The sequence below is a fragment of the Silene latifolia genome, chromosome Y, assembly GCF_048544455.1.
Source record: "Silene latifolia isolate original U9 population chromosome Y, ASM4854445v1, whole genome shotgun sequence".
NCBI classification, from domain to species: domain Eukaryota; kingdom Viridiplantae; phylum Streptophyta; class Magnoliopsida; order Caryophyllales; family Caryophyllaceae; genus Silene; species Silene latifolia.
In genome coordinates this window covers 309,473,127-309,485,100 of record NC_133538.1, presented here as the reverse complement: position 1 = coordinate 309,485,100, position 11,974 = coordinate 309,473,127, and the positions used below count along the sequence as shown (strand labels likewise).

Here is an 11,974-nt window from a genome sequence, read left to right as displayed (position 1 = left end):
AAGCCTATAAGGGCAAAAAAACTATCTATTACTATCAAGCAAACCCTAATCACAACCATGGAAAAAGTGATGATGATTATGACATACCTATAAGGAGAAACCCGGCAAAAGACCGCTACCCGACTCAAGCTACGCTCTCCTAAGGCACAAGGACCTTCAAAGGGCTTCCATGGAGGTTTTGTGGTGAGGGGAAAGGAAAGAGGCGACTGATGGATGGAAAAAATGAGGCGGAAATGATATGCGGATTTAACAAAACGCGATATAAAACCCTCGCTGCAAACTCGATACTCGATCGAGTACCCAACCTACTCGATCGAGTAACCCCCTACTCGATCGAGTAACTAAGCTACTCGATCGAGTAGCCTCTACTCTATCGAGTACCACTCCCAACTCGTAACCCAAGATAACTTTGGTACGTCTTTCTAGGACTATTCTCGCTCCCAAGGTCGGTCAACACTGGTCAAAGGATCTCCAAAAGGGCGGGTATTACAGCCAAGACCATCCAATTGATGGAGAAGCAACACAAGACGGACAAGCGAAACGACATTCCATGAAAATTAGGACACGTGACACGTTATTTAAATTTAATAAAGTATATGTTTTATAGTACGACTTTATTTTAGTAAAAATATTTGATATTAAATTTAAATAAGTGAACGGAAACCCGACCTTGACAATAACGCATTCTCATTTCTCACCTAAATACATCTTCTAATCAATCTCTTTCGATATCTAATTCTTCGTCTAAAGAATATCATTCACCTAATCACCCCCAACTAAACACATTTCCTCAGCATAAATAACTAAATAACGCACGCTATTCAGTATTCACCTTAAATTCAAGTTGATTCTGGTTTAAAATGGTGTCCAAATGTCATGGACACGTTTGTACATGTGTCCAAATAAATGAAAAAAGTTAGACACGATTTTATAGGTGTCTGATAAGTTTAGGTGTGTGTCCCAACCCCCACGAATGTCGGTGTCCGATACGGTATCAAACACGGGAGGAATGATTAAGAAGGGTGTGTCAATTAACTTGAAAAGAAAGGTGCCAATCAGAGAGGTACCAGCCCGATGAAATCATTAAGGGATATTCTATGGTGTACCCCCGAGTTTTTCTGTTTTCTATGTTATACCCCTATATTTTTGAAATTTTATAGTATACCCCTAAACTCTATACATTAGTCTATACAATGACCTTATTCACTGTCTTTGTTTGCTTAATTTCTTAATTGATCTATTAAATCGTCTATTTACCATTCTAATTACTCGACAACCTACTCATTTACTTATTAGTTCGCCGAATTACCATTAACCCACCAAATAGTAAACGAATTTAACTCAAATTCATCAAATCACCATTATCATTTCATGCTTCATAACAAAGGTTTTTAATAGTAGTTTGTGCTTATTAAAAGTGATTTGTAATGCTTCTCGTATACGATGGTGATACAAAATTAATTAGTCAAAATAAAGGTCAAATTAAGGTTGTTTTATAGTGATAAAGTTAATGAAGATTTGAAGGAGGTCATGATGGAGAATAAGTAAGAAGTTTAGGGGTACACCATAGAATTTCAAAAATATAGGGGTACAACATAGAAAACCGAAAATACAGGGGTATACAGTAGAATATCCCAATCATTAATCATATGATATTGATGAGTGAGTAGTAGTGATGATATCCTCGAAATCATCGTAACACACGAACTACGCCTTCTCTTCGGAGCTTCCAAAGCCATTACCACTCTCATAAATAACTCGCATTCCATTTCTATCAGGCATTATCTCTCTAAAAATGGCTGCCATTAATGGAGCTCTCGTCAAATCTTTGAGTCACACCGATGATCATACCTTCTCTGTTATGCCACAGCGTCATCCCATTTCTCTAAAGTTTGGATCTTTGAAGCTTAATCCTTCACTGGGTTCACAATCTTGTTCAAAAACACCGTCAGGTCCAATATTCTATCTCATCTATTTCTGGGTTTTGTGAGATTGTTCTTGGTATTGCTTAATGTAGGGAGTAACGTGTTTTTATTGAGATCATACTTTGTTAGATGTTGCATTTTATTTCATTTTGCTCATACCATTTCACTTTTACGATCAATGTTTATCTAATTTTCTTGTAAATTTATTTGAATAAATATTTATCAATGTTAAAATAGGAAAATCATGTACAAATGTTTAGTTGATCACCTCTAAATTTATGTCATCATTTGGTTTGTGTGAGATATATCCAAGTTGAATTGTTTTAAAGACAAATTGAGTAAATGTGTTGCTCTAGCCGTTAAGATCAATGTTACTCTGACTAGGCTGTTAGTGTCGGACACGAGACAGAGTCAGAGTGTCGTATCCGTTTTTTCCGTCAAGTTTCAAACTTTTGGTCTAAAATGAAGTGTTCAAGTGTGGGACGCTTGAAGTGTGTGACACGCAACCTAAGCAAAGTGTCGGACATGGAGTAAACAACACAAGAAGGACCTGAACTATGGAAAATAATAGCTTTAAGGACCTCAATTACATTTGTGAGGCTTTAAGGACCTGGATGTACTATTTTTCTTCCATAGTTAACTGCCGTTAACTCAACATCACCCTAGTCTCTCAAAATGCAAAAAAGTCTCGTCCTATACCTCTAATCCTCTATCTAAACATCTCTCATACTAAATTCATTAAATTTGTTGGATTGTTTTCTCTTAAAATGGTCTTCTTTACTTGTGACTCACTCACTATCGGGTCAACGGATTAGGTTCGGGTTGGGTCATTTCGGGTTTCTCAAATTTTCGGGTAGGATCGTGTCGGGTAATTTCGGGTTACGGGTTTGTTGGTCGGGTCCATTTCGGGTCAAGCAGCTCTGGTTATTTCGGGTCGGGTAATTTTTGGGGTAAATGATTAAGAGAAAAAAAAAGGCATTTCAAGTCTTTTGGCGTCAATTAAAGTTATATTTTGTCGTGTTATTTTCGGGTTAAGTGGTTTCGGGTCGGGTCTGTTACGGGTCCATGAAAGCTCGGATCATTTTCAGGTTGGGTCGGGTCAATTCGGAATTCGGGTGTCATTTGAGTGCAGCACTTCGGGTCTCAGGTAGGATCAAATCGGGTCGGGTTGAGAACTACAACTATATGCCATATGTTAAATGCCAAATGATGTCAAATGAATAATGTGTAGTTGTGTATCTCATTTTTTTTAAAATCTAATTTAGCCCGGCCAAAACTCCGTTTAATTGAATAAAAATTACTTTACTTTAACCTATTGTACGAGTTATGGGTTGAATGATTTCAAGTTCGGGTAAAATACGAATTTGTTTTGAGTTTGTTCGGGACGAGTTTGTACGAGTTTGAAGTCGTATTAGGGTCATAAATGAGTTATATTTCAGGGTGACAAAGTATATTACTTTGGCTGATCGTCAAAGTTTATGGTTCATGTTATTTTCGAGCGGTTCGGTTGAGTTATTTTCTAGCGGGTTTCGTATGGTTATTTGGGTCTGATCATCTTTTGAGAACTCAATGTTAAGAAAGTTGTCTTTGAATAAATGTTAAAATATTAAAATTTATTTAATTTAATTGTAAAATGTTTATAATCAATCATCGTAAAAACGTCTTTCATAAAAATATATTTAATATTTAAATTAGTAATTATTTTTGGGGTCAATGTTAGGAAATGACTCGACCGAACCCGAATTCAAGATTCCGAGTTTCACCCCCACCCGGAACCTGAAATGACTCGACTAAATATAATCTGACCCGAATGTTAATTATTGCGAACGGATTATTTTTATTAATAACTTGATAATAGTTGACCGAAAATGAAAGAAAAAATGAACCAAAGCCCAAAAATAATCTTATTACTTCTTCGAACCCTGAAAGAAATTTTTTTAGACAAGCCACTTACGGATCAAACACACAAATAACATTATACCTCCAGTGGTACAATAACATCATACAACCAAGTTATATCTTATCGAGCTTATGTGTAATTTTTTTGAGCTTTTTTAAAGTTAATTTTTTTTGATGTTTGAGTGAGTTCAGAAATTTTATGGTATAGCTCGACTTCTTTAAAACAAAACTCGATAACTTTATTATGTAGCTCGGGTTCTAGAGCATACAATTAGGTACAACTGGTTGTAGGATCTATCAACTGGATCAAACAGGGTGAATGACAGCATTAACAAACCTTCCACTGGCTAAGTATATTGTGTCTGAATTAGTTGTGCCAATTTTAGCGAGGATCAGGAGGCCAAAACTTGTTTGACTTTGGGGTCTGACTTTTTGAGTTAACAGCAGTTAACTAGATAACGGAAATAGTACTTTCAGGTCCTTAAAGCCACACATTTATAAACGAGGTCCTTAAAGCTATTGTTCTCCAAAATTGAAGTCCTTCCTTTATTGTTTACTCGTCGGACATGGTTCATTAGGTCCAATATTCGAACCCTCTCCATTCTATAATGATTGTGGCTATTATAGATCCCAAAGTAAATAAAAGAGAGTGCCTTGAAAGTTGAAAGTGGATTATTACTTTCGTCACTAAAAAATTTACAAGGTAGTGACATTTTGCAAGATCGTTTATAAGTTAAATGCAATGATCAGAATTGTACTCGTGTTTTCTTTCAAGGGGGTATCTATATATAACTCAACCACAAGAGTTAAAGGCTCTCTAGAGGAGGTTGCTCGTGGTAGTATAGCTGACTAAGAGACGGAGCCTTGGTTGTCAATATGCTATTGCTTCCTTGAAAGAGAATGCATCATACTCATTCACAAGCAATGGTGTGATGTTCTGATGTATAAAACACAGCATACCGGTAATGTTATGAACTATAATGATACAGGCCGACTGAGAGCACAAGTTGCCACAGTTGAACAACCTGTGACTAAAGTGTCACAAAACGAGGAAGCTCCTGTTGTTGTAGTCACTGGAGCATCTCGAGGTATTGGAAGAGCAACGGCATTAGCACTAGGGAGAGCGGGATGTAAGGTACATCAGTTTTATTTTTTTGTTTGCTCTTTGTGCAAATGTTACCAATACGACAACCTTTAGCTGTATTTTAATCCAGTTACAAAAGGATAAGGTCTGGATATTGTAATTATCAATACAGTTTTGGATCATCTCATTGCTAGCTTTTTTTTTGTTACCATTGTGCATGGATAATTTTTTTTTCTGCATAGTTTCTTTTTTGTTTCACTAACTTTTCTTCCTAAAACCATATTTTGGTTGCCTCTCACTAGCAATTGTGAATAATTAGATGATTCGCATCTATTTACTTTATTCATGAATTAAAAAAAATTTGTGGTCTTTCGTAGCACATTTTCGCTTCAATAGTGAATCAAGTTGATCTTGTATTGCAGGTCCTGGTTAACTATGCAAGGTCGTCAAAGGAAGCTGAAGAAGTTGAAAAGGAGGTTTGTTTCAAATAATTTAATGCATTTATATTTCATATTTAGTACATCCGAGTATCCGACCTATCTACCTTTGCCATAGGCAGCAGCCTTTGAGGCACTAGGGTGATGTTACTGTAGTTTTTATATCTCATTATTAAGTTAATGTTGGTGTATATAGTTCATGTTAAGTGAAGTGCGACTGCTGCATTCAAATACTTTAAACAATTGATGCTGTTATACTTCGTTTGTTACATGTTTCTAGCTTATTTAGTTGTAAGCGCTTGCTCATTGGTTTCACTTATGTCTTCGTAAGGACACACCTCAATCTTAGAATATTGAACTTGAACCAAAAGCTTAGGTATACTTTGGTCACTGGAGTTGCTTTTAGTTAACATTCTATGAGTTTGTGTGTATTATTGACGCCAATTTTTGGATTGGTCATTTTTCTTGAACTTTCCCTGGTCTTATTAGTGCCTCTCTTGTCTTAAGATTGCTTTGCCCTATTGTTTTGTGAGTATCGCTTCATGTCATTGTCATATTATACCAACTACATTGTCCTTATCAATGGCTAGGGCTGCAGAAAGACTAATATCTGAATTATAATTTTTTTTTCTTAGATTGAGGCTTGTGGAGGGCAAGCGCTTACTTTTGGAGGCGATGTATCTCAAGAGGCAGATGTTGAATCCATGATAAAGGCTGTAAGTGCATTCCACATTTCATTCTTCTCTTTTTTATTCCTTAGTCTTTCAATATCTTGGTTTGTTTTGTTTTGTTTCACTTATTGCATTTAATCTGATCCTACTATTACAGGCAACTGATGCTTGGGGAACTGTGGACGTGCTAGTTAATAATGCAGGTACAGAAATTTTTTACGAAATTCTCTTTTATGACCACCCCAAGATAAGAATGTGTAAAACCATCCATATATGGAAGTAGTTAGAGAAAACATAATTTTCTTTTCTGACTAGAAAAGTAGAAAGGATACAATTTTATAAAAATGTTAGCGTTATGCGACAAGTATCTGTGAAAAATTTGTGCCTACTTAAGATAAATATGCTACCAAAAAAACCTACTATAGAGGTCACTTACTAATTTTTATGTTTGTAGGAATTACAAGGGATGGGTTGTTAATGAGAATGAAGAAATCTCAATGGCAGGAAGTCATTGATCTGAATCTTACCGGTGTTTACCTTTGTACACAGGTCGTTAAAAATTACTGATGACCTTTCGCATTCTTATGCTGCAATTATTTAGTTGATCCCATTTAATTTGGTTTGGTAAACTGGTAATGCAGGCCGCAGCAAAAATAATGATGAAGAAGAAAAAGGTAATTGTTATGCGCCTGACTACTCCTACCTCTTTTTTCCAGTGTTAATTGTTGCTCCGTACTTATCTTATAAAATAAAAGGTAATTTTTATTTTATTATGAAAAAGAATAAGGTAAATAGTTGTTTACCTATTTTCAGGGAAGAATAATCAACATCACCTCTGTTGTTGGCCTGATTGGCAATGCGGGGCAAGCCAATTACAGTGCTGCTAAAGCTGGGGTTATTGGCTTCACTAAGACAGTTGCGAAGGAATATGCAAGCAGAGGAATCAATGTAAGCATCTCAAATATTCTTAACCCTTTAAGCCTGGTGTACATGATACCCTTACCCTTTGAGCAAAAGTTAAGGCATATGGAGTATATCTTCTGGACCATCTAATTTACCCTCATCATTACCCTTACCTGTTATCTGTCGCATTGCTCCCCTGAGTCTTGTGCCAAAAGCAAAGGTGGGAAAAGATTAGAAGGGAGTATCAATGATTCAATGAAATCTAAAACTTTCATTTCTCAACTTTATTCAGGTCAATGCAATTGCACCAGGGTTCATTGCCTCAGACATGACTGCAAAACTAGGACCAGACTTTGAGAAGAAGCTCTTGGACTCCATCCCCTTAGGTATAGTAAAAGCCCCGATCTGCCCTTGTGATGTTCTTCGAAATACTGATTTGGCCATTCTAGTCAATTCTCTTCCAAGTTCCAACTGATTAGTATCATAGATGCCATGTAAATTATTATTGTAGGCAAGGGTAAAGCATCTCACCACACACATACACCACCAACATTATAAGCGCCTCAAAGGCTCTGTTGGAATACAGCCTCTCCAAATGAAGCAACCTCCCTGAAGCTTCTGGAACTTTCCCCAGAACTTAGTTAGGAGGGTCAACCACTAGGTCATAGTTAGATCGGGTCAAACTATGACCAACTGGTTGACCCTCCTAGCTAACTTCTGAGGAAAGTTCCAGAAGCTTCAGGGAGGTTGCTTCATTTGGAGAGGCTGTATTCCAACAGGCTCCCACATTGGTTATGGAAATTCAACATTATCGTTTTAGTGAATTTCCAGAACCAACGGAGACACAAATTTCACTGTTTTTGCAATTCATAGCGGCTGTATCTTATTTGTTATAGTTAAAATATAGTGCCTGTTCCGATCTTTGATTCTTATGTGATAGGGAATTAGGGATTAGTTAACATTGTTCTGGTATGAATATCCCGATCAATTTCTTCAAAAACGATCTCCCATCAAGTTTCCTCTAATAGTTTGCGTAAAAATAATGGAGTACTAGAATTCGGTGATGTGTTCAACAGACCTTAAAACTAACAGAACTTATCCAGGCAGAAGTTCATAAACTTGTACGTTGTATATAATTAGTCTAATGTTTTGTGATTGTGAGTTCAGGAAAGTACGGCCAATCAGAAGAAGTAGCCGGACTGGTGGAGTTTTTGCCACTTAATCCTGCAGCTAGTTATATAACTGGACAGGTTTGCGAATTTCTGTCTGAACTATTCTTTTATCTTTTTTCCCGCACATTTCCCTGAATCATGTGACTTGTGATTGTGAGACATAAAAACTAGGGATTGAATTAAAGAAATACCTTGTGAGACCGTCTCTTTTGATGATTTATGAAATTTTATTTCAGCTCGTTTGTTCATGGCATACAGGTGGTCGCTATAGATGGAGGAATGGCAATGTAGTCAATTGGATAGCTGACATGTGTAGTTAAGCGGCACGAAGAGTTTCTCATATGTTGAAGAGGGTGCTATACTGCTATATATAAACCATTTTCACAATTGACGGGTGATAATGAGTTTAATGACACAATTGCGATCAGTGTTTTGCAGATCAGCAAAACAAGTACCCCGCCTTTCTCAGAAAATATAGAAACTTTTTCAGTTTAGCAGAATAGCAGTGATCTTAAATTGTTCATTTTCATTAGCGGACGCTTTAGACCATGCCTAAGCAAGGTCACCAACCGGGTCGTGACCTTGTTGGGTCATGCTAATGACCCCTTAAACTAGAATTAAGAATGTAATTTGGGTGACCTTGAACAAGTGAGGGTCAATTGGTGACCTTGAACAAGTGAGGGTCAATTGGTGACCTTGAGTTAAGAATGGTGACTTTGTTGGTGACCTTGTATGTGGCATCATTTAGTTGGTTGCTGGACAAAGATGAAAGAGAAAAAGGACTGAGTCCAAAAAAATGTGCCGAGTCTTCTACCATTTCTGCAAAAAATAGGAAGATTGAAATATTGATTAATATCTAAATTAATTGAAAATTATATACCAAAATCAAAATAAAAAAAATATGAACATATTAAAAAGGGTTATATTTTTTAATTGTCAATAAAATGAACTCGATTTAGACATATTTTAACCCACTTTAAATAAATCGGATCATACCTGGAAATATAGAGGTGATGGGCGATGGTGATGATGGTCTTCGTTGATGGTGATGCCCGATTGTGGATGATGATGATGGTGATGCGATAATGGTGATGACTGCCATGGAGCGAGGGTGATTTATTGATTTATTTGCTTCGAGGAAGTAATAAATTAGAGAATAACCTTGATTTATTTGTTTATTTGGGATGGAGAATGAAGGAGATGATGAATTGATTTGGGAAATAAAAAGAATTTGATGATGTTTAATTGATCAGACCGTCTGGTTCCCTCTAGGGTTTCTTCCTTGGGAGGGTTTGGTAGCCCCTAGGCGGTTTTCCTAGGTTTTTTATCGTTTTTTTCGCTGACCAGTTTCTGTTTTCTTCTCTCAAAAATCTAAAAATCCTTTCTGATCTTCTCTAAATTCTCTCTTTCTCTGCATGAGTGGTCTTTTTTGTTTTCTATTGGTGGTGTTTTTTCTGTGAAAGTTGGAAATGGCGTCGCAAAGTTCTGATGGTATAGAGGTTTTGGATGATCAATATGTGGCCAATGAAGAGGGTAGTGATGATACCCAGAGGCAGGTGGAGTTGGAGTGGGTTGCGGATGAAGAAGAGGAACAAGTGGAATCCCGGCTGTGTGTGATAAGGAGATTGTAGACTGATAGACATGTAAACCTAAAAGCCCTCATTGATACCATGATTTCGACGTGGAAAAAGAAGGGTGTGGTGGGCGAAGTGGTGGAAAAGCAGAAAAAAATAATTACTTTCAAGTTTGAAAATGACGAGGATAAAAGGCGGGTTTTGGAGGAGCAATCTTGGCACTTTGAGAGACACGTTCTGGTTCTAGCGGACCTAGATGGTGAGTCGATTCCAACGGAGGTACCTCTCTTTTTCTCGCCTATTTGGGTGCGTATCTATGATTTACCCATCATGGGTAGACAAAATTTAGAGAATGCCTGCAATATTGGTAATGCAATAGGAACCTTTGTGTCTGTGGATAATTCTGTGAACCCGACTATTAATAGGTCGATGAGGATTCGTGTGGTTATTGATGTGCGGAAAACCCTGGTTGACTCTCTGTATATGAAGCTTAAAGGGGGAAAGGTGGAGGGTTAGGGTGAGTTATGAGAGCCTGCCTCTCTTCTGTTACGTCTGTGGCCAGATGGGGCACGGGGAAAAGGATTGTGGGAAGAGGAGGGGTCCCATTGGGGAGGGTCGAAGGTATGGAGACTGGTTGAGGGCCTCACCATGGAAGGTTATGCGAGGTGCAGATGGGAGGGATGATAGGGAGAAATCTTATGTTAAACGACTTGTATTGGAGGAGGATGAGGAGGGAAAGGTGGAGGAACGGGAGCTAAATAAGATGGTGGAAATGTTGCGTGGTGTTTCTCTGTTGGGCCGCAGATATGGAAATGATAGGGAGGTACTGATTGTGGAGGAGGGGCTGGAGGTGAGGAATGAGGGGTGGATGGGGAAGAGTTGCGAACAAGGGCGAGGTTGTGTGGCCGCTGCCATGGTGGAACGTAAAGTTGTAAAGGTGAAACGTGGGGGTGGGGGTGGACAGAAGTGTAATGTGATGTCAATGGATGAGGGGGAGAGCTCTGGACGTTTTATTCCGGGGAAGAGAAAGAGCCGGAGGGATGGGGGTGAGCAGGTGTTTGAGGACGAGGAGGGGGGAGAAAAGAGGATGAAGGTCACGGAGATTTTGCAAACTTTGAAAGTAGCGGAGGCTGACGGAGCGCAGCCCCGCGAACAACAATGAAAATCTTAAGTTGGAACTGTCAAGGGTTGGGCAACCCCTTGACAGTTAGTACCCTCCGTGACTGGTGTTGGAGGGAGTGCCCAAACATTGTCTTCGTTATGGAGACAATGATTAGTGCTAATAGACTAGAAAAAATACGAAATAAATGTGGTTATACTTCGGGTATTTGTGTTAGTAGCAATGGTCGATCTGGTGGGTTAGGCATTTGGTGGAAGGATATTGATGTGCAGCTTATATCTTATGACAAACATCATATGGCTTTAAAAGTTGTGGGTGGGGATGGAAATGTGCTCTGGCGGGCTGTGGGGGTTTATGGGTGGCCGGAGTTTGCCAATAAACATAAAACTTGGAGTATGGTTCGAGCGCTGTGTAGTAATCATAATGATCCGATGATTCTCTTTGGGGATTTTAATGAAATATTAAGCATGGAGGAGAAGGAGGGGATGTGGTGAGGGGGGAGAGGCAAATGGAGGCGTTTTGTGCTGTCTTAGACGACTATGCTTTAGAGGATTTGGGTTTTTATGGGAACATATATACGTGGCAGCGGGGGAAAGGAGATGGCACTTTTATTCGGGAAAGGCTTGACCGTGCTGTTGGCTCTTTGGAGTGGTGTCAGATGTTCCCGAGTGCAGTGGTCATACATTTCCCTATCTACTCGTCTGATCACTATGCTATTCTTATCCATGAGCAAGAACATGGGGTGAATCATAGGCGTGGGAAAGGTTTTAAATTCGAACCTTATTGGTTGTCTGACCCGGAGTGTGATGAGGTGGTTCAAACGGTGTGGGCTTATTTGGAGGGTGCAAATGTGATGGATATAGTGAGCTGGAGTTCGAGACAGTTGCAGGTATGGGCTCGGAATAAATTTGGCAATTTAAAGCGGGAAATAAAAGCAAAGGAAGAGGAATTGTCCCGCTGGCAAAAAAGGCAGCCCTCTGCGGATATGTTGCAGCGATGCCGATTAATTGTAGAGGAGCTTGAAGGACTCAGATGCCGTGAAGAATCTTATTGGTATATTAGAGCTCGAGCCAACGAACTACGGGATGGTGATAAGAATACCAAATATTTCCATAATAAAGCACAGCAGCAACGGCGACGAAATACTATTCGGGGCATTGAAGATGATGACAGTGTATGGCAGACTGAT

General features: G+C 38.7%; 1 protein-coding gene across 1 annotated transcript; it reads left to right on the top strand.

Annotated features, from left to right (window-relative positions):
• The first annotated feature begins 1,631 nt into the window (after window positions 1–1,631).
• LOC141633194 (3-oxoacyl-[acyl-carrier-protein] reductase 4-like) lies at window positions 1,632–8,822 on the top strand. Its single transcript, XM_074445639.1, has 11 exons — window positions 1,632–1,952; window positions 4,814–4,959; window positions 5,331–5,384; window positions 5,981–6,061; window positions 6,174–6,219; window positions 6,471–6,565; window positions 6,658–6,690; window positions 6,830–6,964; window positions 7,212–7,305; window positions 8,087–8,169; window positions 8,350–8,822. The coding sequence occupies exons 1-11, from the start codon at window positions 1,796–1,798 to the stop codon at window positions 8,380–8,382; spliced, it is 957 nt and encodes a 318-aa protein (XP_074301740.1). The 5' UTR covers window positions 1,632–1,795; the 3' UTR covers window positions 8,383–8,822.
• The last annotated feature ends 3,152 nt before the right edge of the window (window positions 8,823–11,974 follow it).